Here is a 26,942-nt window from a genome sequence, read left to right on the forward strand (position 1 = left end):
TTTCTCTGTCTTTCTCTTTTTTTCAGGGGGCTGGGTTTCTGTGTGTAGACCTGGTTGTCGTGGAACTCATTTTATAGAGCAAGCTGGCCTCAAACTTCAAAAGATCTGCCTGCCTCTGCCTTCCCAGTGCTGGCATTAAAGGTGTGCGCTACCACCTCTGGTCTTTATAAATCTTTTCAGTACAGCAATTTAAAAATTTCTTTTTTAAAGATTTTTATTTATTTTACCTATGGGAGTATACTGTAGCTGTCTTCAGACAGACCAGAAGAGGGCATCAGATCCCATTACAGATGGTTATAAGCCACCATGTGGTCGCTGGGATTTGAACTCAGGACCTCTGGAAGAGCAGTCAGTGCTCTTAACCGCTGAACCATCTCTCCAGCCCTTTGTTTTGCTTTTTAAGACAGGGTTTCTTTATGTATATAGCCTTGGCTGTCCTGCAACTTGCTCTGTAAATTAGGCTGGCCTCAAACTCTGAGATCTGCCTGCTTCTGCCTCCCCAGTGCTGGGATTAAAGATGTGCCTCACCAAGCCTGGCCCTTTTTTTAAAAATTTTTAATTATGTATGTATATGCCACATGTCACACATGCAGGTGTTACCCAGAAAGCATTGTATTCCCTGAATCTGGATTATAGGTGCTGTAGGAGTTGTAAACTGCCTGATATAGGTGCTGGGAACTGAGCTCGGGTCCTTTGGAAGAACAGGAAGTTCCCTGAGCCATCTCTCCAGCCTGCTTCCTTTCTCTCTTTTTATTTAGTTATTATTTCTTTTTAAAGATTTATTTATTTATTTATTTATTTATTTATTTATTTATTATGTATACAGCATTCTGTCTGCTTTCATGTGTGCCTGCAGGCCAGGGGAGGGCACCAGATCCCACCACCGATAGTTGTGAGACACCATTCAGTTGCTGGGAATTGAACTCAGGACCTCTGGAAGAGCAGTCAGTGCTCTTACCTCTTACCCCCCGCCCCCATTTGTTCTTTTTTTTTTTTTTTTGGTTCTTTTTTTCGGAGCTGGGGACCGAACCCAGGGCCTTGCGCTTCCTAGGTAAGCGCTCTACCACTGAGCTAAATCCCCAGCCCCAATTTGTTCTTTTTGAGACAGTTTCTCTGTGTGGCCTTGGCTACCTTGGAATTTGCTCAATAGACCATGTTATCCTTGAACTCATAAATCCACTTGCCTCTCTTTGGGATTAAGGAGGTGCTCCACCACCAACAGGCCCTTTTTTCTCTTTATCAGGATCAGGCTGGAGAGATGGCTCAATGGTTAAGAGCACTGACTGCTCTTCTAGAGGTCCTGAGTTCAAATCCCAGCAACCACATGGTGGCTCACAACCATCTGTGATGGGACCTGATACCCTTTTCTGGTGTGTCTGAAGATGGTGACAGTGTACGCTTATTAAAAAAAAAAAAAAAGGGAGTTGGGGATTTAGCTCAGTGGTAGACCGCTTGCCTAGCAACCACAAGGCCGTGGGTTCCGTCCCCAGCTCCGGAAAAAAAAAAAAAAAAAAGATCAGGTGTCATGTGACTCAGGTTTTTCTCAGTTGCTGTATAACTGAGTGCGGTTGGTCCTGGTGCCCCTTCTCCTTTAGTCTTCCGAGGGCTGGGACCTCCATTCCTGTTTTATTGGTTGTTTTGAGACGGTCTAAGTATCCTGGAATGTGCCTCACAGCCAGACTTGCCCGCAAACTGATAAGAACAGAAGATAGAAACTGGGCAGGCAGTTTAGGGACCGGATCCTCAGCTCTTGTCCTTGGCCAGAAGCCAAAATGCCAGAAATGCTTGGCACCTTTAGGTCTTCCTTTCGTTTCTTTTCTTTTTAATACATTTACTTGGTTTTCCTTAGGTGGGAGCAGAACTTCAGTCCAGCCAGCCATCCTTTCCTGTAGACATTCAGATTAGGTCTCTGGACTTTCAGAGTGGGAATGGAATCTGTTTTGTTATTCTTAGTAGAGGCTCTGTGAACACTTTGGTCTTCACTAAACTGCTCACTTAATATTCTCTCTCTCTCTCTCTCTCTCTCTCTCTCTCTCTCTCTCTCTCTCTCTCCAATAGATGATCCTGCAACTGTTTTAACTCTACCCTCCAAAGGCCTGGAAGTCAGCAGGAGCAGACACTGGAATCCCTTGGTGTGCTGTTTTCTGCCATTAGCAACTAGTCCCCACTCTTGGGGGACAGATGTTAGGTCACTAGACAGTGATTAGCAAGTCTTGGGGGGTATTGAGAACAACACTTCCCTAGTGGTTACTTTTGTGTCCCACTTCCTGTTTCCTACTCTAGAGGTTACTTTTGTGTCCCACTTTCCTGTTTTTACTCTAGAAAGGTAAGTATCACTAGCACCTGGGTGTGGGATTTAAATATCATTTAAATATCATTTAAATATCACTTAAGAAGGCAGAGATAGACCAGGCACGAGGGAAAGCTATTTCCTCCTGCTCAAAAGAATGGAATCTGAGTTTGACCTCTGGTCCTGGGTGGATCTGATCTACGTCAACGATTAGAACATCACGAAGGATTCTCTCCTTCCAAGAGTTAATCCAGCTGGGCTGCCTGTCGATCACCTCAGTCCAGAGATCAAGGCCTAGGGAGAGTTGATTCATCTGAAGTAGAGGGAGGGTAATTACCCTCTAATGAGTAATAAACATATACTTCCCAGAAGCCCCACCCCCAAGCAGTTGATTACAGAGCTTTTGCAAGGAAGTACTGCTAAACCTGCTCATTTTTCTGGGTTCCGACTCAGGAAGTTTAGTTCAGCCTGCCCTTGCCTCTTGCCACCAAGCCTGACAATGAAACTAAGGGTCACCATATCAGGAAAGCGCCGACCTTCAAAAATCTGTTCTCTGCTCTCCACACTTTTACCGTGGCACTTGTGTATCCCCCTCTCCCCGATAGACAGATAGATGGACAGACGGATGGGCTGGAGATGGCTCAGAAACTAAGAGTACTTGCTGATTAGCTTCTCAGTGCCCACATGGGAACATAGGTAATATCTGTTTGTCACTTCCAGAGGATCCAACGCACTTTTCTGGCCTCCCTGGGTGCCAGTGATTCATCTGATATACATACATGTAGGCCAACGCTCATACACATAAAATAAAACAAATATATCTTCAGCCGGTCGGTGGTGGTGCGTGTTTTTAATCCAAGCACTTGGGGGCAGAGGTGATCTCTGAGTCTGAGACCAGCCAGGTCTATTTGTGTGTGCATGCATGTCATGCAAAGATGTCAATTTACGGGAGTTGGTGCTTACAGGACTATGTGGGTTCTTGGGATTGAACTCACACTGCCAAGTTCTTATATTAACGAGGCTTGGAACCTGATTTTTTTCCTGGTAACAAATCTTGCAGTGTTCTGTCCTTCTCTGTCCTCTCAAATCCTAGGATTACAGGGTTGTTCCGCCAGATCAGCCATTGTGTTGCTACGGGTTAAATTTAGGATCTCAAGCGCTAGGCAGACGCTCTAACAGTAAGCTATATTCACAGCCTTTTGTTTTCAGTGACCTTATTCTTTCGGTCTCCATACTTGCTGCAAACTGGATAGTAACCTACAGTATTGTCTAGATTAAAGCTCCAAGGGCCGTCCGGCAGGCAAGGCTGGGTTCCTCCTATTGCGTCATACTGGGGCCAAGTCACACAAGTAATGAAGTCTGATTCAGTTTCTCAAGCAGCTGGAGGTGGCCTAGCCTGAGGGGGCGTCTGTAGCAGGCAACCTATGAGCCAGATCTCTGCTTTGACTGTTCCCTGACCTTTGCTGTCACTGGCCTGTGTGGGCCCATGTGGGTTAGGCTCAGGACAGATGTTGGCATTTGGAGCAGCACTGCCCTGTATCAGCCAGCCCTTTGAGGAGACCAAACCAAACACTGTTACTAAGGAGAGAGAGGGAGAAGACAATAAAAACCTGCTCAGAAAGCCTTGTACTCTCAACAGCGTGGCTTCCTCTTTAGTTCTGGGTTGCTTTGTGTTTTGATAGGGTCTCTCTCTTTCTCTAGCCCAGGCTAACTAATCTACCTGCCTCAGCCTACAAGTGTGGGACTTTGGGTACACTGCCACACCCGGTTTAAGTTTTTTATTTTATTTTACTTTTTTCTTTAAAGCACTGCTGACTGAGCTTCTGGCCTCCAGCAAGCTAGGAAAGCATTTGGCTACAAAGGCATGCTCTTATACCTTTAAAATTTTGTTTTTGAGAAAGGAGGGTGGGGGGAGAAGGGTGAAAGAGAGAGAAAGGGGGATGGGGAAGAGCAACTATGGTGGCATATATATATTAATACTATATATAATATATATATGCCTTTAATCCCAGTAGTCAGATCTCAGAGTTTGAGGCCAGCCTGGTCTTCAGAGTAAGTTTTTATGATAGCATGGGCTATGCAGAGAAACCATCTTGAAAACAAAAACAAAACAAAAAGAAAGAAGAAAAAAGGGTCTCATGTATCCTAGGCTAGCCTTGAAACACTTTTTTTCTTTTTTAAAGATTTACTTATTATATGAATACACTGTAGCTGTCTTCAGACCCACCAGAAGAGGCACCAGACCCCATTACAGATGGATGCGAGCCACCATGTGGCTGCTGGGATTTGAACTCTGGACCTCTGAAAGAGCAATCAATGCTCTTAACACCTGAGCCATCTCCCTAACCCTAACCCCTTGAAACACTTTTTTTTTTTTTTTTTTGGTTCTTTTTTTTCGGAGCTGGGGACCGAACCCAGGGCCTTGCGCTTCCTAGGTAAGCGCTCTACCACTGAGCTAAATCCCCAGCCCCTTGAAACACTTTTTAATTGATTTTTTTTTTTTTTTTTTGAGACAGGGTCTCACTACATAGCCTTGGCTACCAGCAAACTCACTGAGATTTGCCTGCCTTAGCCTCCCGGGTGCTGGGATTAAAGGCTTCTGCTTTTGAACCTGAAGGTAATTTAAAGGATCATCTATGGATGGCAAGATGGTTCTGTAGGTAACTGTGTCAGCCACCCACCAAGGCTGACAAGGACCCTCACACTAGATCAAAGAATGGACTCGTGCAGGTTATTCTTAGATTTTCACACACACACTGGATGGCACGTACACATTAGATGGTACACACAGGACCGGGATATCATAGGTTAGCCCCACCCCCGCAGTTACCTTTCCCTATCCTTCAAGAACCCCAAGCAACCTATCGGTAGACTCCAGTTCATTTACATTCTGCCTTCGTAAATCCTATGGTAATTAGGTCCAGCTTGCTCCAGAGTATATTACCGTTTTCCTTCATGCAAACAATCATCTCCTAGGGAGCACAGGTTTGATGTAGGGTTCTTTTTCTCCTGAGTCACTGAATAAACACATTAAGCAGTGCCGCAGTCCCGGTCCAGAGCTCCAGCTGCAGGAGCGCTAAGGAGTTCTAGGCTAGCCTGGTAACAAAAGAACACCACGCCTCAATAAGTGCCTCAAAAGGTGCGAGGGGCCGAAGAATGGCTCAGTGAGTAAAGGTGCCTCCCACCAAGCCTCAGTTTGATCCCTGGAACCCACGTGGAGCCTGGGCAGGCTTTCCTGCAGATCTACGTGCTCCAGATCAACCTCAGTCAACCAATAAACAAATAAAAAAGAAAGGTAAAGATAAATAACCACTCCTGGTGGTCAACCCCAGTATTCCCAGCATTCCTGGGGGTGGGGCAAAACTTGCTCAAGGTGATCCTTTGATACAGCTGCAAACAAAGGCCAGCCAGAACTTCCTCCTACCTGTTCCCCTATACTCCCAATTATGTTATGAAACACCATTTTTTTTCCTTTTTTACAGTGTCAAAATTTATTGAATAACAACAAATTCACAGCTGCAGTGATTTCAAATATATATATATATATATATATATCTTTTTTTTTTTTTTTGGAAACAAGGTTTCTCTGTGTAGGCCTGACTCGCTATATAGACCAAATTTATTGATCCACCTATCTCTGCTTCTCCAGTTTTGGGATTAAAGGCCTGTGACTAAAATCTAACTACTAATATTAAAGGTGGTCCAGCAGAGTTAAGAAATGGCCAGACCTGGGGTTGGGGATTTAGCTCAGTGGTAGAGCACTTGCCTAGCAAGCACAAGGCCCTGGGTTCGGTCCCCAGCCTTGAAAAAAAAAGAAAAGAAAAAAAGGTCAGGCCGGGGTTGGGGATTTAGTTCAGTGGTAGAGTGCTTGCAGGGCAAGGGCAAAGCAAGGCCCTGGGTTTGGTCCTTAGCTCGGGGTGGGGAGGTGGGAAGAGGGGAAGAAATGGTTAGACCAAAATGCAAATAGGGCTAGGTGGGGTGGGACCACCTTTAATCCTAATACTCTGCTGGAAGAGGCAGGCTGATCTTTCAGGGCTGCATGACACTGACTGAAAGATTAAAACAAAAATGGAAATGAGGAGGGGAGAAGGCTGATAGTTAAAAGTACACTCTACTTTTACTGAGTATGTTTTGGCCTCCATAGGTCCTGACCTCACGTACCTGATGTAGTGAGGCACACCTTTAAAAAAAGCTTCGGATGCAAGGCCCTGGGTTCGGTCCCCAGCTCCGAAAAAAAAAAAGAAAAAAAAAAAAAAAAGCTTCGGAGCCAACTCTTTTTTTTTTTTTTTTTTTCCCGGAGCTGGGGACCGAACCCAGGGCTTTGCGCTTCCTAGGTAAGCGCTCTACCACTGAGCTAAATCCCCAGCCCCGGAGCCAACTCTTAAGTTCCAGTCCCTCCTAGTCTACGAATGAGACCTGTCTCATAAAATTAATCTTTTAAAATGCAGCCGTTGTAGTAATCAGGCCTGGAGAGTCTGGGTTAGGAGCAAAGACTCAGTAGCCAGCCACTGAGATGAATGCACAGGGTTAGGTCTTCAACAGTAAAGCCAGGCCCAGATGCAGACGCAGACAGATGGGCAGCAGGGAGATAGCAGGAAGTTCAGTCTGGGTGTTAGATGACAGGTTTGTGGGACTTGCATTTTGGGGGTTCAGGTGAGAAGACCCATTCTTTATAAACAAATGCAAAGCTGGACCCTGATGCTGGTGCATAACTTTAATCCCAGTACTGTGTTTGGGGGTGGTGGGCAGGGGCATGCAAATGTCTGAGTTCGGGGCCCAAAGGGTCTGGTCTACTGAGAGGTCCAAGGCTACACGGAGAAATCCTATCTCGGAGAAAAAAACAAAACAAAACAAAACTAAGTAAACACTCTCCTACCTCCTCTTCCCCAAATTCTATCTCTGGTTGTGGAATTACCCGCATGCTTTAGTATAGGCAACGGATGCACTTAGCTTGGGAGTCTGCAAGCCTTTGGAACTCCTCAAAGTCCCACATCTCTTTCACAATCTTGTTTTTTTTTTTTTTGTTTCTGTTTTTCCGAAAGAGGGTCTTACTTTGCAGCTTTGGCTGTCCTGGAACCAATGTATGCCAGCCAAGCCTTGGACTGGGGGATTTGCCTACCTCTGCCTCCCCAGTGCTGGGATTAAGGTCACGAGCCACCACACCTGGCTCTTCTAATTCAGATGTAAGGGGATGACCTGGGTTACTGGTCTTGTAAATGAAGCCTCCTGGGGATCTTTGTCCGGGCGGAGGCAGCACAAGGTTGTCTCTCCGAAAAAGACGTGGGTCAGTGGACACAACCCCCCACGCCCCTCCCCCCGGGCTGGAAGTCGAAGTTGCTCACCACCTTTAGGTGGAAATCGACGAGGAATTCACGTAGCGTTCCGGGGCCTTTCCCCTACTGGAACCACCCACTAGTCTAGCTCTACTCCCGGGAGTTTGTGGGAACTTCCGGAAGAAGGGAAGTCAGGTGTCCAGCATCTGCGAACTTCAGCCCTGCAGCAACCCAGCGGAGGGAGGGATCTGCAGCTGGGGAAAACAGATGTCCAGGCCCTCGGCGGAAATAAAGCGCAAGCTCCGCCCCAGTCACCCGGCGGTAGGACCCCAGGCAGTAAACCCCACCCCATTCCTCTGGCAACTCCTGGCCCTGACGAGTTGTTTACGGATCCAGCTCCCGCTTTGGTGTCCCAGGAGAAGGGAAGCACACTAGCTCCTGCGCCCCCCACCCCCACCCCAGGACCTTTCTCCACTAGTGGTGGGCGGCTGGGATGGCTACCCTTGCTCTCAGCCCTGGATTTTCCGAGAGGATTGCGGGCTGTTTGCCCCAGGAGAGGCACGAGAGAGAAACAACTCCAATTTTGGTTAAAAGTGGAGCTAAAAAAAAAAAAAAAAAAAAGTCTGCTAGGCAGGACCCATCATCTTCCTAGTGCAGGCCTGGGTGAAAGACAGCAGTGAGTGGTTCTTCCCTCCTGGGTGTGAGCTCAGCACTTGGGGAAGTAAAACACTTTGTGTAACCGCCCTAACTAGATTCCCCGGAAGTCAGATTTAGAAAATACTTATAGAAAATTATTTCCCCTGTTCCCGGTTCGGGCTATCGCCTACCCTTTTCTCCAATTCCCTGTTGGAAGCAGCCCAGTCAGCCTGCTAACTCACTCAGTGCATAAGCCTTGCTGATTTTTTTTTTTTTTTGAGTTCTCAAGAATGCAGATAGTAAACTGTGTGGTGCAATCCCAGCTGGGAAGATGTAGAGGTAGGATCTCTGAGAGTACAAGGTCGGTTTGGTCTACAAAACTAGCTCTAGGACAGTCAGGAAGACTACTTAAACTCTGCTCCCCGCACCCCCATTCCCCACCCCCAAACGCGGATGTCCTGTGTAACCTAAAGCAACTTTTGTCTTCCCTACTGTACCTCAAGCCTCCCTATTTGTCTTTAGAAACAAGGTCTCTTTATGTGGCCTCTGCCAGCAATTGACTTTCTCTCCTCCAGCCACAACCTTTCAATTGCTGACTGCAGTGCCAGCCAACACAGCCACCTCCTGGTTTTTTGTTTGTTTTTTGAGACAGGGTCTCAGGTACCCACCTCCTATTGCTTCAGAGACCATCTGTGGGGTTTACGTCAGGGTTTATATGCTTCTTACAGGCTCTTCTCAGAAGAGGCAATATTTATTTGTGGTTACACCAGAGTTCAGCTACAGAAAAAAAAAAAAAACACAACAAAACCCTAACATTGTGCGGGGTTGTTTTTATTTCATTGTGTGGACTTAGGTGCACTTAGACCAGGCTGGCCTTGAATTCAGTGAGATCACATTACCTCCTAGTGCAGGGATTACAGGATTAAAGGTGTTTCTACCACTCCCGGGTTTTTAATTTTCTTAAGACAGGCTCTCAGATACCTCGGGCCTGTATTTCTGGAAAATAGCCAGGCACTCCAGATCCTTCTACTTCTGACTTCCAGGTAAATGCGGCCATGACAGGTTTATACAGTGCTGTGGCTGTAACCCAGGGAGCTTACTCCTTAGAGTAGGCTGGCCTTGAACAGTCTCAGCTACCTAGTTTTCTTGACCTTGGCTACCAACACTCCCACTTCTAGTGTTCTTCCTCCTTAGAGAGGCCATCAGTACCACCATAGCTGCCAGCTAATTGCATGACTAAATGCTTGCCTGTCACTAGGTACCACTCATTGTTTTAGACTGGCCAGAGCCACAGCGCTTCTCTGATTAGGAAACAAAGACAGCAAGTGTACAGTGGGTCATTTAAAATAATGATTACAAACACTGTCTGCAGCCAGTTCTGGGGTTCTCAGAAGTTCTCTGAATTCTCACACTGAAAGGCCTGGTTTGCTTCAGTTCTTTTTGCTTTTTTAGGCCTTTATCTCCCCCCCCCCCCTCTCTCTTCCTCTTCTCTCTTCTTGTTGGACTGGACACAAGTTTCCATTAGCCTAATTCGTTTCAAGCACACACCATGTTGCCCAGGTTGGCTCCAATTCTTTGTCTCTGTGTCTCTCTTTTGGTTTTTGGAGACATGGTCTCCCTGTGAAGGTTTGATGGCGTAGAATCAGCACTGTAGGTCAGGCTGGCCTTGAACTTGTAACACTACTTATCTTTTCTGTCTCTGACTCACAAATGCTACTATAGGATCCATCACTACACTGACAAAGCTCTTTAAAAACTGTGTGTGTGTGTGGTGTGTGAATTCTAGCATTCCAGAGTTAGAAGCAGGTGGGCTATAGAGTGAAACCTTTGTCTCAAAAAGAGAGAAAACAAGTTAGAATACTGATCAACACCATTTGTTTCTCTCCACCCCTTTAGTGAGTTAGTTAGGTGTGGTCTGGGGCTGAATACCCTAGGCAGCTGTCAGAAGCCTCAGAGCTTGCTTTACAGGAATGAGTAATGTAGTTTTTTCCTTCCAGGAAGTTTTTCCAGTCCTGAAGCTTTCTTCTTTCTTCTCTCCGGCCTCTTCCCTTATGTTTTAATTACTTTAAATTACATTTATTTATTTTTTTGGGGGGGGGGCACAAGCCACTGTGTGTATATGTAGGCAGGGAGGAGCTTTTGGAAAGCACACTTATTTTGTAGAAGACACAGGTCAGTACGTGCCCTGTGTGTGTGTGTGTGTGTGTGTGAGAGAGAGAGAGAGAGAGAGAGAGAGAGAGAGAGAGAGAGAGAGGGCAGATTTTGAGAGTTGGCAGTTCTCTTATCAAGTGGAGCCTGGGATGGAGCTCTTGTATTCAGGTTTCTTTGGCAAAGGTTACCCTGAAAACTATTTCTGCTGTCCAGATTTTGTTTGTTATTTAATTATTTCAAGAGTGTGTCTTTCAGTCTCAACATTGCCTCATCTACAGAGTGAGTTCCAGGACAGCCGATGCTACACAGAGAAACCCTGTCTCAAGAAACAACAGAAAAATATTAATTTATGTATGTGTATACTGCATGTAATTATTTTAGACTCAAAGTCTTTGTAGTCCAGGGTTCTTGAACTTGATTTCAATTAAGCCCTAATTTCAGCCACTACCCAGTATAATGTTGGTGTTCCAATTGAGTTCTTTAGAACACTGGTACTGCATTTAAAAATAAAACACTGGGGCCATGAATGGTGCTTTCTGGTGAACAATTGGAGCAAAAAAAAGAGCTGTCTACACAGCATCACATCCCATTCTGTTGTAATAAGCAAGCCCTCTCCCTCCCTCCCTATTGAGGTTTGGGCAAGCATTTGGAATCCTCACACTGGAAGGGAGTAAGGGAGATTAGATTGCTGGTTCTAGGCTAGCCTGGGCTACATAATAAGATCCAGTTCTTGAAAGACCAGGTTTTTTTTTTTTTGTTTTTTTTTTTTTTAAAAAGGTGGTGGTAGCCCATGCCTTTAATCTCAGCCAGCACTCAGGAGGAAGGGCAGGTGGATCTCTTGAGTTTGAAGCCAACCTAGTCTACAGAGTTAATTCTAGGATAGCCAGGGCTACCCAGAGAAATACTGTCTACCCTTGCCACCCCACCTCCCCCACCAAAAAAAAACAAAAAAAAAAAAAAATAAAAAGAGAGGGGCTGGGGATTTAGCTCAGTGGTAGAGCGCTTACCTAGGAAGCGCAAGGCCCTGGGTTCGGTCCCCAGCTCCGAAAAAAAGAACCAAAAAAAAAAATAATAATAAAAATAAAAAGAGAAAGAAAAGAACGATTTCGTAGAGGACACTTATTTTGGTAGCTCAGGTTTTCCTCCATCTTCAGCAACCGGATCGCCTCAGCCTCCCAAGTACAGAATGACAGGAATAGTCAGTTACTGTGTGTGGCTGCATTAGACTTTGTGGGACACAATCCGTTATTAGCTTTGTAATCTTGGGCATGTTACTGCCCAAATTAATTTTTCCCCATTCAAAATTTCTGACGCTGATTATGTTTTCGTTGTTTTGAGACATATCTTTCTGTGTAGTCCTAGCCGTCCTCGCACTCACTGTGTAGATTAGGTTGGCCTTAAAACTCAAGAGATCCTCCTGCCTCTGCCTCCAGAGTGGAGTCTTAAAGTCGTGTACTGCCACGCCTGGCATTGAGCTTGTTATAAGCAGTGCTAAATGCCTGTTAACTGGGACACCCAGAACAGGTAGGTCTGCTGTCAATTTACATTTCTAAGGCCATCTCCAAAAGATCAGAGAGAACCTCAGTTCCTATCTTTAAAGTGTTTCAGTTTTTTAAAGGCGGATCCAGCTCCGTAATGTAGGACACATTAAGTGCTTAACTGTAGATAATGCAGTGACTATATTAATTCCAATTGTTAAACGTGGTGACAGCCGTCAATGACAAACTATTAAACAAGGAGAAAGGAGGCAAAATGGAGGCCAGAGATTGAGGTGCCTAGGGCAAATTCTCTAACCTTTTTGATTGCAAAAGTAGGTTACCGTGCTTTCTACTAGGAGGGTAAATTGAGTATTTTGAGAGCTTGGCTTCACGAAGTTCTCCAGAGTGCGTCATTCTCAAAGCCGAGTGATGGGAGTGAACCCTGCCTGGCCCGTGGTTTAGCGTGTCTGGGGCAGCTTAAGAAAATGGCGTTTGCTAGAGCTTCCCAAAAGCCTTCAGCTCAGTGGACTTGGGTTTTCGTGTGCCGTCACCAAGCTGTCGTCCCGCCCGCCGCCACAGGGCTTCCACCCACGGCGAGGGGGAGCCGCCCGCCCATCCCGGCAGGGGTGACATTCGAGAGGTGCTGTGTAGGAGCGGTGAAGGGAAAACTCGAACGGTCCCGGGTGACGCGACACCCTCGCCCTCGCGCGTCTCAGCGCTGACACTTGTGGAACTGCAAGGCTCCGCTAAAGCGTACCACCTAACGAGGAAAAGAAGCCTCTTGAGGAGGGCCAACATGGCGACCAACTCCACTTGGCACAGCCCGGTTCCCTCCTCATGAGGGGCGGCCCTCTAACGACTATTGGCCAAAGCTAGAGGCGGTGCCAGGCTGCTTTCGCTGCCTCATTGGCCTGAGTATCTGAGGGGGAAGCCTGTTCTCCTCTCCCCATTCCAAGTTCCAGCCTTCACCTTCTACTCGGCGTTTAATTGGCTGTTCATTCACGTCAATATGAGCCCTGTTCCGGTTCTTTTCAGTTGTTGTCCAATCAGAACTTTCTTAACTGCCCGCCTGAATTCTGATTGGTTTAGAAAGCTTGATCCTGTCCTATTCCGGCCTATTTCTTACTCTTCTCCTAAACGGACTTTGCCCAGGCATGCCCAAGATTCTGGTTGGTCGTTGTCCTGTCTTTCTTACCTAATCTCCTCCTATCCCCACCGCTCACGGAGCCCGCCTGGTGGTTGACTGGTTTCTCTGCAAGTCCATCTTCTCATCCCGCCCATCACCACTTCCCGAGTCTCTAATTGGTTGTTAAAACTGAGAGGGCGGCCTTTCTGGGCGGAAACCAGGCACGCAACTTGGTCTTACACGCCTCAGAGAGAGAGCGAGTCTTGCCATTGGGTAGACTGCCCGCCTTTCCTCTGCAAGTCCCTCCTTTCACCCTCCTTCATTGGGAGGGGCAGCAGATAAGGGGCGGGGACTAGGCCGGGCTTGTGGCGCGCTGCTCCCTCCTCCTTACCCCCCCCTCCCTGTCCGGTCCGGGTTCGCTTGCCTCGTCAGCGTCCGCGTTTTTCCCGGCCCCCCCCAACCCCCCCGGACAGGACCCCCTTGAGCTCGCCCCTCAGCTGCCACCATGAGCGGTAAGGATGAGTCCACTCCAAGCCTAGGGGTGGGAGGGGAGTGAGGGGGCGCGCGCGAGGGCCGACCGGGCGGTCCCCGCTGTGAGGGGGGGCGGGCGGGAGGCGGCGGCGGCGGCCTTGGTCCCGCCCGGGGCGGAGGGAAGGGAGGGAGAAGGGGCAGTGGCGGGGCCTCGGAGGAGGAGGGGGATGGGCTACCCGCCCCGGGGGAGGGGGCAGCCTGGCCTCGCCCGCCCCCTGCCCGCCCCGGCCACGGGGGACGGGCCTTACCCCCCACTACCCGGCCGGCCGCCTGAGGCTCCTCCTGTCGGGGGCTGGCGCCGCGGGGGCGGCCCGACCAGTGCAGGCCCCGCCTGGGCCAACCGCCTCCCCGGTCCGCCCTCCGGTCCCAGCCTGCTCCAGGCCCTCCCCCGCACCCCCGTAAATTTCCCTTCCCCCATCCGACCCGCCCTTGCCACGCCCCTAACCCCGAAACCGCCCCTTCCTTCTATGGCCCGGCCCCTCAGCCCCAAACCTGGGTTCTAAGCCCTAAACCATTTTAGCCTCTTACCTGCCCTCTTCAGATGTTTCCTCACCTCCACTTACAATTTACCCTTTCTCGGCCCCTTCCTGTTTTTGTTTACACTTAATCTGTCTCCATCTCTTTTAGTCCTAATTTTAGCCCACTTTCCATCCACCTATGTGTTGGGTCTCCTTTTCCTTCCAGGATGCTTTTTTGTTTTTCTTTTTGAGATAGGGTCTATGTGGTACTCGTAGTAACTCGAAGTTACTATGCAGACCTCAAACTTTTAGCTACCTAGTTGCCTGCCTCTTCCTCCTGAGTGCTGGGATTAGAGTGTGCCATCACTAGGCCCCACTTTTTTTTTTTTTTTTTTTTTAATTTCTGAGACACTGCTCTCAAATTCCCTCAAAAGTGCTGTTTGCATTGAGATCAGTTCTTACTCTGTAGGTCTGGCAGACCTAGAACCACCTGGCTCATCCTTCCAAGTCTTGGGATTATAGGTGTGAGTCACCATGCCTGGCTTCCAAAGCAATTTTTGAGTCATTTCTGGGGTTAATTTATGCCTGGGAAAATAGTGACCTGTCTTGGACACCATTAAGCCATGTGCCTGCTCTGCATGCCTATGGCTTTGGCATCTCAGTTTAATGTGTAACTGAGAATTTCTTTGAACTCTTGTCTCCACTTCCAAAATACTGGGATTTTAGGCCTACCACCATAACTAGCTGTATCTGACTAATACCTTTAAAAAAAAACATTTTATTAGTCATTGCTGGTGGTCAAAACGTTAATTTTAAATCTTAATGTTTTTCCCCCTCAACTTATTTGTTTTGTAATTATTTTTAGACCAAGATCACTCAATGGATGAAGTGACAGCTGTGAAGATTGAAAAAGGTGTTGGTGGCAATAACGGGGGTAGCGGGAACGGTGGTGGTGCCGCCTTTTCTCAGACTCGAAGCAGCAGCACAGGCAGTAGCAGCAGCAGTGGTGGCGGAGGAGGGCAGGTGAGTGATCAAAGATGGGGAAGGTATTGAAAGGGTATAAGTATTCTTAGAAACCTCCTTAACCAAAAACTCTGGGAGAAAGTACAGTAGGGAAGTACACACAGAAAGATAGGTGATCTAGAGGGTCCCCAAATAGGAAAGTTGGAACAGTACACAGAAGTTAGCATTTTGTTTCTGGTTTTTGCTCTTTATATGCCTGCATTGTTGCTGTTTGTCTGTTGAATACTGCCCCCTAGGCCAGCTATTGGGTGCCACTAACTCCTTTCCTCTCTTCTGGCCAGGAATCCCAGCCATCTCCTTTGGCTCTGCTGGCAGCAACCTGCAGCAGAATTGAGTCACCCAATGAGAACAGCAACAACTCCCAGGGTCCGAGTCAGTCAGGGGGCACAGGTGAACTTGACCTCACAGCCACACAACTTTCACAGGGTGCCAATGGCTGGCAGATCATCTCTTCCTCCTCTGGGGCTACCCCTACCTCAAAGGAACAGAGTGGCAACAGTACCAATGGCAGCAATGGCAGTGAGTCTTCCAAGAACCGCACAGTCTCTGGTGGGCAGTATGTTGTGGCTGCTACCCCCAACTTACAGAACCAGCAAGTTCTGACAGGTCTACCTGGAGTAATGCCTAATATTCAGTATCAAGTAATCCCACAGTTCCAGACTGTTGATGGGCAACAGCTGCAGTTTGCTGCCACTGGGGCCCAAGTGCAGCAGGATGGTTCTGGTCAAATACAGATCATACCAGGTGCAAATCAACAGATCATCACAAATAGAGGAAGTGGGGGCAACATTATTGCTGCTATGCCAAATCTACTCCAGCAAGCTGTCCCCCTCCAAGGCCTTGCTAATAATGTGCTCTCAGGACAGACTCAGTATGTGACCAATGTACCAGTGGCCCTGAATGGGAACATCACCTTGCTACCTGTCAACAGCGTTTCTGCAGCTACCCTGACTCCCAGCTCTCAGGCAGGCACGATCAGCAGCTCTGGATCCCAGGAGAGTGGCTCACAGCCTGTCACCTCAGGGACTGCCATCAGTTCTGCCAGCTTGGTGTCATCACAAGCCAGTTCCAGCTCCTTTTTCACCAATGCCAACAGCTATTCAACAACTACCACCACCAGCAACATGGGAATTATGAACTTTACCAGCAGCGGATCATCAGGGACTAGTTCTCAAGGCCAGACATCCCAGAGAGTTGGTGGGCTGCAAGGGTCTGATTCTCTAAACATCCAGCAGAACCAGACATCAGGAGGATCACTGCAAGGAAGTCAGCAAAAAGAGGGAGAGCAAAGTCAGCAGACACAGCAACAACAAATTCTTATTCAGCCTCAGCTAGTTCAAGGTGGACAAGCTCTTCAGGCCCTCCAAGCAGCACCATTGTCAGGACAGACCTTCACAACTCAAGCTATTTCCCAGGAAACCCTCCAGAACCTCCAGCTTCAGGCTGTTCAAAACTCTGGCCCCATCATCATTCGGACACCAACCGTGGGGCCCAATGGACAGGTCAGTTGGCAGACCCTTCAGCTGCAGAACCTTCAAGTTCAGAACCCACAAGCCCAGACAATCACCTTGGCCCCTATGCAGGGTGTTTCCTTGGGGCAGACTAGCAGCAGCAATACCACCCTTACACCCATTGCCTCAGCTGCCTCCATTCCTGCTGGCACAGTCACTGTGAATGCTGCTCAACTGTCCTCCATGCCAGGCCTCCAGACCATTAACCTCAGTGCATTGGGTACTTCAGGGATCCAGGTGCACCAGCTTCCAGGCCTGCCTTTGGCTATAGCAAACACCCCAGGTAAGACATCCATTCTTTGCACTAATCCCAGACTAATGCTTCCCTGATACTACTGAGTGTAAAGGGGGAAGTGGAACTCTGAGATGTTTCCTTAAGGCTAAACACCCAAGCAAGTGTAAAATATTTCAGTCAGGATAGTTGGAGCTGAATTAATGTCTTCTTAGTTGATCTGATGAGAAAGAAGCACTCCTGAGTAATGCCCTGTGGACTCTACTTCCTGTTGTCTTGGACCACAAACTAAAGCTTGGTTGCTTTCTACATAGGATCAGGTAGTAAATGTTTTAGGCTTTGAGATCCATATGTATTCTCATAGTTCATATTCTCTATGGTTTTCCCCTCACCCAGCAGTGACAGGGATTAAATTTATGGCCTTCTGAATCTCATGTAGTTTGCAATTTGTTTTCAGAAACCCTTTTAAGAATGTAAAAATGGATCCTAATGTGATGGTACGTGCCTTAATCCTAGCACTCAGGAGGCAGAGGCAGGTGGATCTCTGTGACCTCAAGTCCAGCTTGATCTATATAGTTCTAGGACAGCCAGGATGGTAGAGACTCTGTCTCAAAACAAGGATTGTAGAATAGAGATTGGAGAGATAGAAAGTTTAACAGTTAAAGCGGCTGCTCTTCTAAAGAATCTGGATTGAATTCTAAGAAGACCCAGCTCCTCCCTCGGCTGGCCTACTTGGTCATTGTATGAATGTGGCTCAGGATTGTATATTTAGGTAACATACATAAAATAAAAATAAGATCTAAGATAACTAGAATGTGAAACCAAGGCTAGGATTGATGCTCAGTGGTAGAGGGCTTCATGTGTCTAGACTTTGGATTCATGTTCAGCACCATACAAAAAATTATTTTTCTGAGTAGCTCTGGGTGTCTGTAGACCATGGCTTCTGACTTAGAGACCTGCCTGCTTCTGCCTTCCAAGTGAGTGTGGGGATTAAAGGCGTGCACCAATGTCATCCTTTAAGGAATGGGAGGTTTATTTTGGTTGGCAGTTTTATCTGATTAAAGTGTTGAATTAACTCCCATCTTGGTGGAGAAGGCATTGCCACTGAGGTAGCACCTGCTTCCCAAGAGTCAGGAGCAGGAGGCAGCAAGTAGTTCCTCAACATTTTGGTTCAGGAACCTAGTTCCCGCCAAGTAGGTTACAGAGTGGGATGATTCAACTTGAACAGTTTTCTCATGAGTTATAACTCATAATTGAGGGGGAAATGGCTTAATGGATTCCAGAAAGATTTTTTTTCCTAAAATGTTGTTTATACATATGTGTTTATATCTGTGTATTTATGCAGTTTGGATGGGTGGGTGCCCCAGGAGGCTGGAAGAGGTCATCTGATCTCCTGAGGCTGGAATTCAGGTGTTTGTGAGCCACCTGATGTGTATGGGTAGGGACCCATACTCTGGCCTTCTGAAAGAGCAGCCAGTGCTTTTAACCACTGAGCCGTCTCTCCAGCCTCAGAAAGATTTTCAACTAAGTGAGCTTCTGATTTTTATTTGTTTTAGGGAGTTGTTTGTGTTTTGTTTTTGTATTGTATATTTGTTTGAGGCAGACTCTTACTAAGAGACCCTGGCTATCCTGGAGCTCTCTATGTAGACCACACCAGCCTTGAGCTTACAGAGATCTGCTTGTCTGTCTCCTAGTGCTGGAATTAGAGGTGTGCAATAGCATACCTGATTTTCCTAGTTGATCTTTAACACCCTACCTTCTGTGCAAACCGAGTAACCATTGGATATATAGATATGGTGACCACTTGTTGTAATTCCACAACATGGGAGGCTGTGTAGGAGAATCATGAGTTCAAAGGCCAGCTAGTTGCTAGGTAGTAGTGGCTCATGCCTTTAATCCCAATATTTGGGAGGCAGAGGCAGGTCCATTTCTTGAGTTTGAGGCTATTAGCCTAATTTACAGAGTGAGTTCCAGGACAGCCAGGGCTACACAGAGAAACCCTGTCTCTAACACCCTACCACCACCACCAAAAACAAACACACACAAAAAACGATCAAAGCTAACTAGCTGCTGGCTATTTAGGGAGGCCTTGTCTCAAAAAACAAAAACAAAAAACACCCTACTAAAACCAACAATAAGATTTAGAGAGCCAAGAGTCAGAACCATAAGATAAAAATGAAAGCCTTTTTAGAATTTGTCATTTTAGAGTATATCATGAGGCTGATTATCATTTATCCTTGTAATCTCAGCACTCGAGGCCAAGGTGAAAGGATCAGTGCTGCTGGTTTGAGCTACGCGTATTAATTCCTTGTCTACTCTCCAACTGTTTTTTAAAAACTACCATGTAGGTCAACATGGAACTAATATATTTTGGGGATGGGGCACAGGCTCATACTCCGTATCCCAGGATAACCTTTTTTTTTGTTTTGTTTTAGATTTATTTTATTTATATGAGTACACTGTAGCTGTTTTCAGACACACCAGAAGAGGGCATCTGGTCCCCATTACAGATGGTTGTGAGCCCCCATGTGGTTGCTAGGAATTGAACTCAGGACCTCTGGAAGAGCAGTCAGTGTCCTTAACCACTGAGCCATCTCTCCATCCCCCGGGATACCTTATTACAATGGTTCCAGCTAGTAGTTTGGATCCTTTTGATTTCTAAAAGGTTTGTAACTTAGGCTCTAGAAAACAGTTGTGAAGCCTTTCCATTGCTCAGTCATGCTTTGGGGGAAGTTTGCCATTTTATATGTCATAGGACAGGGCTATCTAGTGGTCAGGACAGCTTTGTAGAATTGATTCTCTTTCACCTGTATGTAGGTAACTCCAGGTGTTGAGCTCAGGTGGTTAAGGCTTTACTGAGCAGCATTTTGACCTGGAAAGCCATTTTGTAAGTTAAGATTGTTTTCTTGATTGTTATATGCTTTTGAAGATACATTTTAAGATTTGTATGTTTTTGTTGTTGTTTTTTGTTTGTTTGTTTTTGTTTTGTTTTGTTTTTTTGGAGCTGGGGACCGAACCCAGGGCCTTGGGCTTGAGATTTGTATGTTTTATGTATATGAGTACACTGTAGCTATCTTCAGACACAATAGAATAGGGCATCAGATCCCATTACAGATGGTTGTGAGCCACCATGTGGTTGCTGGGAATTGAACGCAGGACCTCTGGAGGAGCAGTCAGTGCTCTTAACCAGTGAGCCATCTCTCCAGCCCTAGTATGTCTCTTCAGCCCCCAGTTTTCTTTTTTTCTTTTTTTTTTTTTTTTTTTTTTTTTTTTGGTTCTTTTTTTCGGAGCTGGGGACCAAACCCAGGGCCTTGCGCTTCCCAGGCAAGCGCTCTACCACTGAGCTAAATCCCCAACCCCCAGTTTTATTTTTCTTAAAGACCAGGTCTCTCACTATGTAGCTGCAGGGCACCTTGAACTTGTGATCTTATTACTGCAGCTCCAAGTAAAATCTCCACCTGGTTTTACTAGATGTTGCTGGGCATTCATGAGACCCAGAGTCTCATGAATATTCGGCAAGCAAGCACTCTCCAACTGAACTACATTTTTTGTTATTAAACTGGTCATGATTGTACCTCTTCCTGCCCTCCCCCCCTTTTTTTTTTGTTCAAAATGTTATAGTTCCCTAGAGACTTGTAGGTGTTGTAACAAAATATCTTATTTTACCCTCTTTTCTGATACAGTAATTTATGTATTCTAAAACTCAAACATTAATAATTTTATCCTTTTCACAGTATAGTATAGTAGAAATTCCATTGAATGTGAAACCATCTTACTGAGTTAATCTTAGAAACTACAGCTTTGGGCCAAGTTTGGTGGCTCATAACTTTTAATTACTCTGAAGATAGAGACAGACAAAGGGCTACATATAAAGTAAGACCCTGTCTTTTAAAAAAAGAGAGAGAGCCAGGCTATAGTGGCTCAACACTTTAATCCCAGCAGAAGCAGGTGGATCTCTGAGTTCCAGGACAACCACGGATATACAGGAAAATCTTGTCTGGAAAAATCAAACACTGTAGAGAGGGAAGGACAGGGAGAGAACTGTAGTGTGTTTCATTTTCAGTCTGTTTACATTACTTTTAAAAAATGCTTATAGTTTTCTGTTGATCTTTACTCTTTACTTTTGTGGTAAAAGCAAAGGCAAAAATCTAGAACTGAGATAAAACCCCTACTTCCGTGTCCCATATTTTTCACGCTTTTGCCCCTGGCAGGTGGAAGGGTCCACCCTGTTAACTGAGATTAGTTTCCAAAAGTGAAATTATATGTAAGTTCCTAGAGTTATTTTTGTCTTAAATAACTCATAGCCTTTTTCTTTTTTTAATCAGTACCTGTTCCTTTTTATAAGAAAGCCTGTTCTGTCATTCTCTCAAACTTCATATCTCTCCCGCCACAGTCAAACCCTGAAACTTGCCTTGAGTGTGCATGGGGACAGCTTTGAAACATGGAATGTGGTTGGCTTCTTGGGAGTTCTAATAGTGCAGAGCTGGGCTTTGGCATGAGAATAGAACAGATAATCTTGATGTTTACAATTCACTCATGAAAATTTTAGGCACTAAAAATAAAAATTCTACATCTGCTAAGTTTCATTGGGGTCAGGAACATGTTTTGACTCACCAGTTAAGTTGAATGTGATACTGGTGTTGGTTTGCCAGCAGTTTCACTGAAATTGGAGTCAGATTGCTTAGACCTAATTTGCTAAAAAGTTTTGTTTTTGACTAGTGCATGTGAGCATTAGAAATCATCAAGCTTAGATTATAAAAATGTTTTTAAAGTATTTTTTCCCCTGAGATTTAGTCTTCTTTTGTTGTTTGGACTGGCTTGGTACTATGGAATCCAGGGTGGCTTCAAACTTGTGACAATCCTCTTGCCTCAGCCAATGAGTGTTTACAGATAAGAGCACCCACATTTATCCAGAATTTGCACTTTGTGCAAAAGCTCATATGAGAAACATTTTGGTTTTAAGGTAGTGTAGCGTATCAAGTGAAACATGTTACTGAATCTTTAATACACTTGTTTATTGAAGCCATGGTCCTTTTTTTTTTTTTTTTTAAAGATTTTTATTTTATGTGTATGAGTGCTCTATTTGTACCTTCATGCCAGAAAAGGGCATCAGATCATGTTACAGTTGGTTGTGAGCCACCATGTGGTTGCTGGGAGTTGAACTCAGAACAGATGAGCCATCTCTCCAGCCCCTCACTGAGTTTCAAAGCAATAAATGTGCTCATATTTAAAGAACTTCTCTTTAAACAGAAGTCATCATTTAAAAAGTACCATCTCAGGGTACCATCCAAAGCACTTGGGAGACTGGAGGATTTGGAGTTCAAAATCATTTTCAGCTGTATTGATAGTGAATTTGAGACTAGTCCTTATTTTCAATAACAGCAAAACTCAAATAAACAAACAAAAATCTGTGAATAGAATTTTTCCGTTTTGAAGACCTGAAAATATCTATGGTTTCCTTTTTATTCTCTTTTCTCTCCTTCTGTCTCTAGGGTGTTATAAACCCAAGTTGACCTCTAGCTGATTTTCTTTTTTTTTTTTTTTTTTTTTTTTTGGTTCTTTTTTTCGGAGCTGGGGACCGAACCCAGGGCCTTGCGCTTCCTAAGCAAGCGCTCTACCACTGAGCTAAATCCCCAACCCCTAGCTGATTTTCAACTCCTGATCTTATTGCCTCAACTTCGAAAGTTGCTGTGATTATGGGTGTGTCCACTATACCCAATGAAAACTGTTACTTGTAAAAAATTATTTGTTATTTTTATTTTATGTGCATTGGTGTTTTGTGTGTTTCTATGTGGATGTTAGATCCCCTGGAACTGGAATTATATTTGTAAGCTACTAGATGGGTGATGGGAAATGAACCCTGGTCCTTGGAAGAACAGCCACTAGCCTTTAACAACCAAGCTTTTAAGTGAATCTTGGAGAATTGTTTGCAAATCTTGATTATAACTTGAAATTTTATATGTACTTCCATATTTTATTAATCTGTGAGTTGTTTATAGAAACTGGACAACATTACTTGTTATACAAGTTTGGATTTGCATATCTAATTTTTGTGTATCTAACATCTTACCTATGTGCAAAAGAAATGATAGCTGAACTACTTTGAAGTTTTTTTAAAGAGGAAATATCTAGGTCACAACAAGATTTGCCCCTTTTAGGGGTTGGGGATTTAGCTCAGTGGTAGAGGGCTTGCCTAGGAAGCGCAAGGCCCTGGGTTCAGTCCCCAGCTCCGAAAAAAAAAAAAAAACAAAAAAAAAAAAGATTTGCCTCTTTTTAATATTTATTTTTAGTATTTTATATGTATGAGTATTATGAGTATGTGCATCTGTATACCACATGTGTACTTGGTGCTTGAAGAAGTGGTGAGCCTCCATATAGATTCTGGTCTTTTAAAACAGCAAGAGCCCTTAACCAATTAACCATCTTTCCATCCCCCCACAATTTGCTTTTTAAGAGATGAAGGGGGCTGGAGAGATGGCTCAGCGGTTAAGAGCACCCGACTGCTCTTCCAGAGGTCCTGAGTTCAATTCCCAGCAACCACATGGTGGCTCACAACCATCTGTAAAGAGATCCGATGCCCTCTTCTGGTGTGTCTGAAGACAGCTACAGTGTACTTACATATAATAAATAAATTAATCTTTAAAAAAAAAAAAGATGAAGGGACTTAGAGCTGGCTGGGGGTGGTGCACACCTTTAATCATAGTACTTGGGAAGCAGGTAAATCTCTGAGTTTGAGGTCAGCCTGGTCTGGGGTTTGGGGAAAGGAAGGGAGAATGATGATGAACTTATTTTTAAGTTCCTATCTTTTCTCACTTAGCCCTCCTCTTCCTATAATATTGAACATGAAAATCCAATAAAGATGACCTCTTTTTTTTTTTTTTTTAACTATTTCCTCCTCTTTTCCAGAATTATTTATTTAATGTACATGAGTACACTGTAACTATGTTCAGATACACCAGAAGAGGGCCTCATCCCATTACAGATGGTTGTGAGCCACCATGTGGTTGTGGGTATTGAACTCAGGACCTCTGGAAGAGCAGCCAGTGCTCTTAACCACTGAGCCATCTCTCCAGCCCATTGTTTTTGTTTTTTAAGACATGATCGGGGCTGGGGATTTAGCTCAGTGGTAGAGCGCCTACCTAGGAAGCGCAAGGCCCTGGGTTCGGTCCCCAGCTCCGAAAAAAAAGAACCCCCCCCCCCCCCAAAAAAAAAGACATGATCTCTATATAGCCTTGGCTGTCCTGAGCTTACTCTGTAGACCAACTCAAAAAGATCTGCTTACCTCTGACTCCCTACCCTTGGATTAAAGCATGTATGTATGTATCTGATGTGATCTGTTTTCTTGACACTTTCCTCCCCCACCCTATCCCCACCCTACCCCCTTAATGGGTATGGGTGTTTACCTGCATGTACGCCTGTACACTTATTAAATACTGGTGCCCACAGATGCCAGAAGAGTTTCGAGTCTCTCAGAACTAGAATTAGAGGTGGTTGTGACTGTTCATGTGAGAGCTGGGAATTGAAGGCAGGTCCTCTGGGGGAGAGTAGCCAGTCTTCTTAACCACTGAGCAATCTCTTCAGCTTTTGACTCTTTTATATTATTTTATTTCTTTGACACAGGGTTTCATATTGTCTAGACTAACCTCAGACTTACTGTGTAGCTGATAAAGATCTTGGACTTCATATATAAGTATGATATGTAGTACATGTGCATACGTGTGCAGGTTCGTGGGTTCCTATGCCTACATGCAAAGATCCTAACAAGATCTCAGGTATCTTTATCACTGTCAGCCCTATTGACTTGAGAGTGCCTCTCTCTGTCCTGGCTAGTGCTGGATCTATAAGTATGAGCTGTTATACATAGCTTTTCATATGGTGCTGGGGATTTGTACTCATGTCTACACAACAATCTCTTTTTACCCACTGAGCTGTCTCAGTGTACCTTAACTTTCTGATATTCTGCCTTCACCTACCCAGTGTTGAATTTGTAAGTGCCTACAGTAGTGCCCAATTTATGCAGTACTTAGGATCAAACTCAATACTTCATGTATGCTGTGTACAGACCAACCTCTGACTACCTTTCTTTTTATTTTTTTCCCTGAGAAACTATTATTAGCAGTAAACTTTTTTTTTTAATTTTATGTGTGTCACTGTCTTCAGACATACCAGAAGAGGACATCAGATCTCATTACAGATGGTTGTGAGCTACCATGTGGTTGCTGGGAATTGAACTCAGGACCTCTGGAAGAGCAGTCAGTGCTCTTAACTGCTGAACAATCTCTCCAGCCCAACAATAAACTTCTATCTTACTGTTCTTTACCAGTTTTCTGAATGATTCTAGATACTGTCTTCAGGTCTCCTTTTTCTAAATTTTGAAGCTATCTTATAGTTGTATTTTGGTGTATGTAGCAAAGGAGGACCTTGAACTTCTGATCCTGCTGTCCCTGTGTTAGAAGTGTATATTACCACAGATGATAGGTGTATATCACCATATTGAATATCTTTGTCTTTAAGACTGGGTCTCATGTGACAACCCAGATGATTCTCTAATTCATGGACACTCTATTTCACCCTCTGAGTGCTGGAGTCAGAAACATTTTACATTCGTTTTGTTTTATTTTGTTATTTTGAGACAGGGTTTCTCTTTGTAGCCCTTGCTGTCTTGGAATTTACTCTGTAGACCAGTCTGGCCTCTAACTCAGATCACCCTGCTTCTGCCTCTTGAGTACTGGGATTAAAGGTATGTGCTACCACACCTGGCCCCTCTTTCTTTTGTGTGTGGGTATGAGTGTGTGTGGGTGGGTGGTGTAACATGTGCCTGTGTGGGTGTGCATGTAAGTTCATGGAAGCCAGAGCAGCTGTTGATTGTTCCCCTATTACTGTCCAGTTTATTCCTTTGAGATAGGTCTCCTCCTTAAATCTGGGACCTGTAACTGTAACATATTTGTCCAGCATACACAGACTCTGTGTTGGTGTGTAGGAATATGCAGAAGCCAGAAGTGACATCAGGTGACTTCATTAGATGCTTCACTATATTATTTATTCATTGATTAAATTTATTCTTGTGTATTTGTGTGAGTGCCTTACCTGTATGTTTGTGTGCACCACATTTGTGCCTTGTGTTTGAGATTAGAAGAGGGCATCAGATCCCTTGGCACCAGAGTTTTGTTGGTTTTTTTTTTTTTCCGAGGAGCTGGGGACCGAACCCAGGGCCTTGCACTTGCTAGGCAAATGCTCTACCACTGAACTAAATCCCCAACCCCGGTACCAGAGTTTTAAGTGGTTGTGGAAACCAAACCTGTTCTTGTACAAGAGTGGCAAGTGCAACCCCATCTTTGTCGATTGCTGAGCCGTGTGTGTGTGTGTGTGTGTGTGTGTGTGTGTGTGTGTGTGTGTGTGTGTGTGTGTGAGAGAGAGAGAGAGAGAGAGAGAGAGAGAGCGCACACGCGCCAGCCATCTGGGGACTGGTTGTGGGGGGGGGATGGAGATCAAACCGTTTTAGTCAGAGAGGACTGAGGTAGAGACTGGAGTTTAATTTGGCTTCCTTGTCAGGCAGATCTCTGGCCCTCTGTCCACAAAAAGCTTTTAATGAGTTTTTTCTAAAGGACTTAATAATGTATCACGATGCTTCTGATGAAGGCATGGTATATTATAAGAGCCAGTGAAGTATTGTTCAGAGATATTGAGCTCTGCATGCCCTAAGAATGTACCTAGAGAAAAATTAAAGAGTATGAATGGAAAAATGGCAGTTTTCTTTGGTACATTTTGGAAGTTCAGTTTAGGTGTATTTTAAGTTTCAGGGGGTTTTTTTGTTTTATTTAAGATTTAATTATTTTGGGGGATTGGAGCAATGGTTCAGATGTTAAGAGCACCAGCTGCTTTTCCAGAGGATCTGGGTTCAGTTCTTAGCACTCACATTGCAACTCCATTATTCCAGTTCTGGGCTATCTGACACTCTCACATGGACATAACATGCAGGCAAAACACCAATACACATTTAAAAAAGAAAAAAAATAATTCTTTTATTCTGTATGTCTCAGCACCATGTGCATATAGTGCTCACAGAAGCCAAACTGGAGTTAAAGATGTGAGAAATCATGTAGATACTTGGAAACCAGCCTGAGTCCTCACAAAAGTAGGCAGTTTTTTAAAGAATCGAGCCATCTCTTTAGCCTCTAAAGTTTGGTTCTTTAAGCCTCCATGTTATAGATGCTAAAATGTTGGAGCTTTAAA

At 45.1% G+C, this 26,942-nt stretch overlaps 1 protein-coding gene across 3 annotated transcripts in view; it reads left to right on the forward strand.

The window, feature by feature from the left end:
* The first annotated feature begins 13,235 nt into the window (after window positions 1–13,235).
* The window catches only part of Sp1 (Sp1 transcription factor), a 30,650-nt gene continuing 16,943 nt past the window's right edge, over window positions 13,236–26,942 (forward strand). The window contains exons 1-3 of one of the 3 annotated variants that reach the window (XM_039078432.2): window positions 13,236–13,466; window positions 14,809–14,966; window positions 15,392–16,760. In XM_039078432.2, coding sequence (XP_038934360.1) covers window positions 13,460–13,466; window positions 14,809–14,966; window positions 15,392–16,760 — 1,534 coding nt within the window. In that variant the 5' untranslated portion in view covers window positions 13,236–13,459. Of the gene's footprint in view, window positions 13,467–13,610; window positions 14,468–14,808; window positions 14,967–15,247; window positions 16,761–26,942 lie in introns of those variants that run through there. The other 2 variants (NM_012655.2, XM_039078431.2) reach the window with 2 other exon arrangements.

The sequence above is a fragment of the Rattus norvegicus genome, chromosome 7 (assembly GCF_036323735.1).
Source record: "Rattus norvegicus strain BN/NHsdMcwi chromosome 7, GRCr8, whole genome shotgun sequence".
Lineage (NCBI taxonomy): Eukaryota > Metazoa > Chordata > Mammalia > Rodentia > Muridae > Rattus > Rattus norvegicus.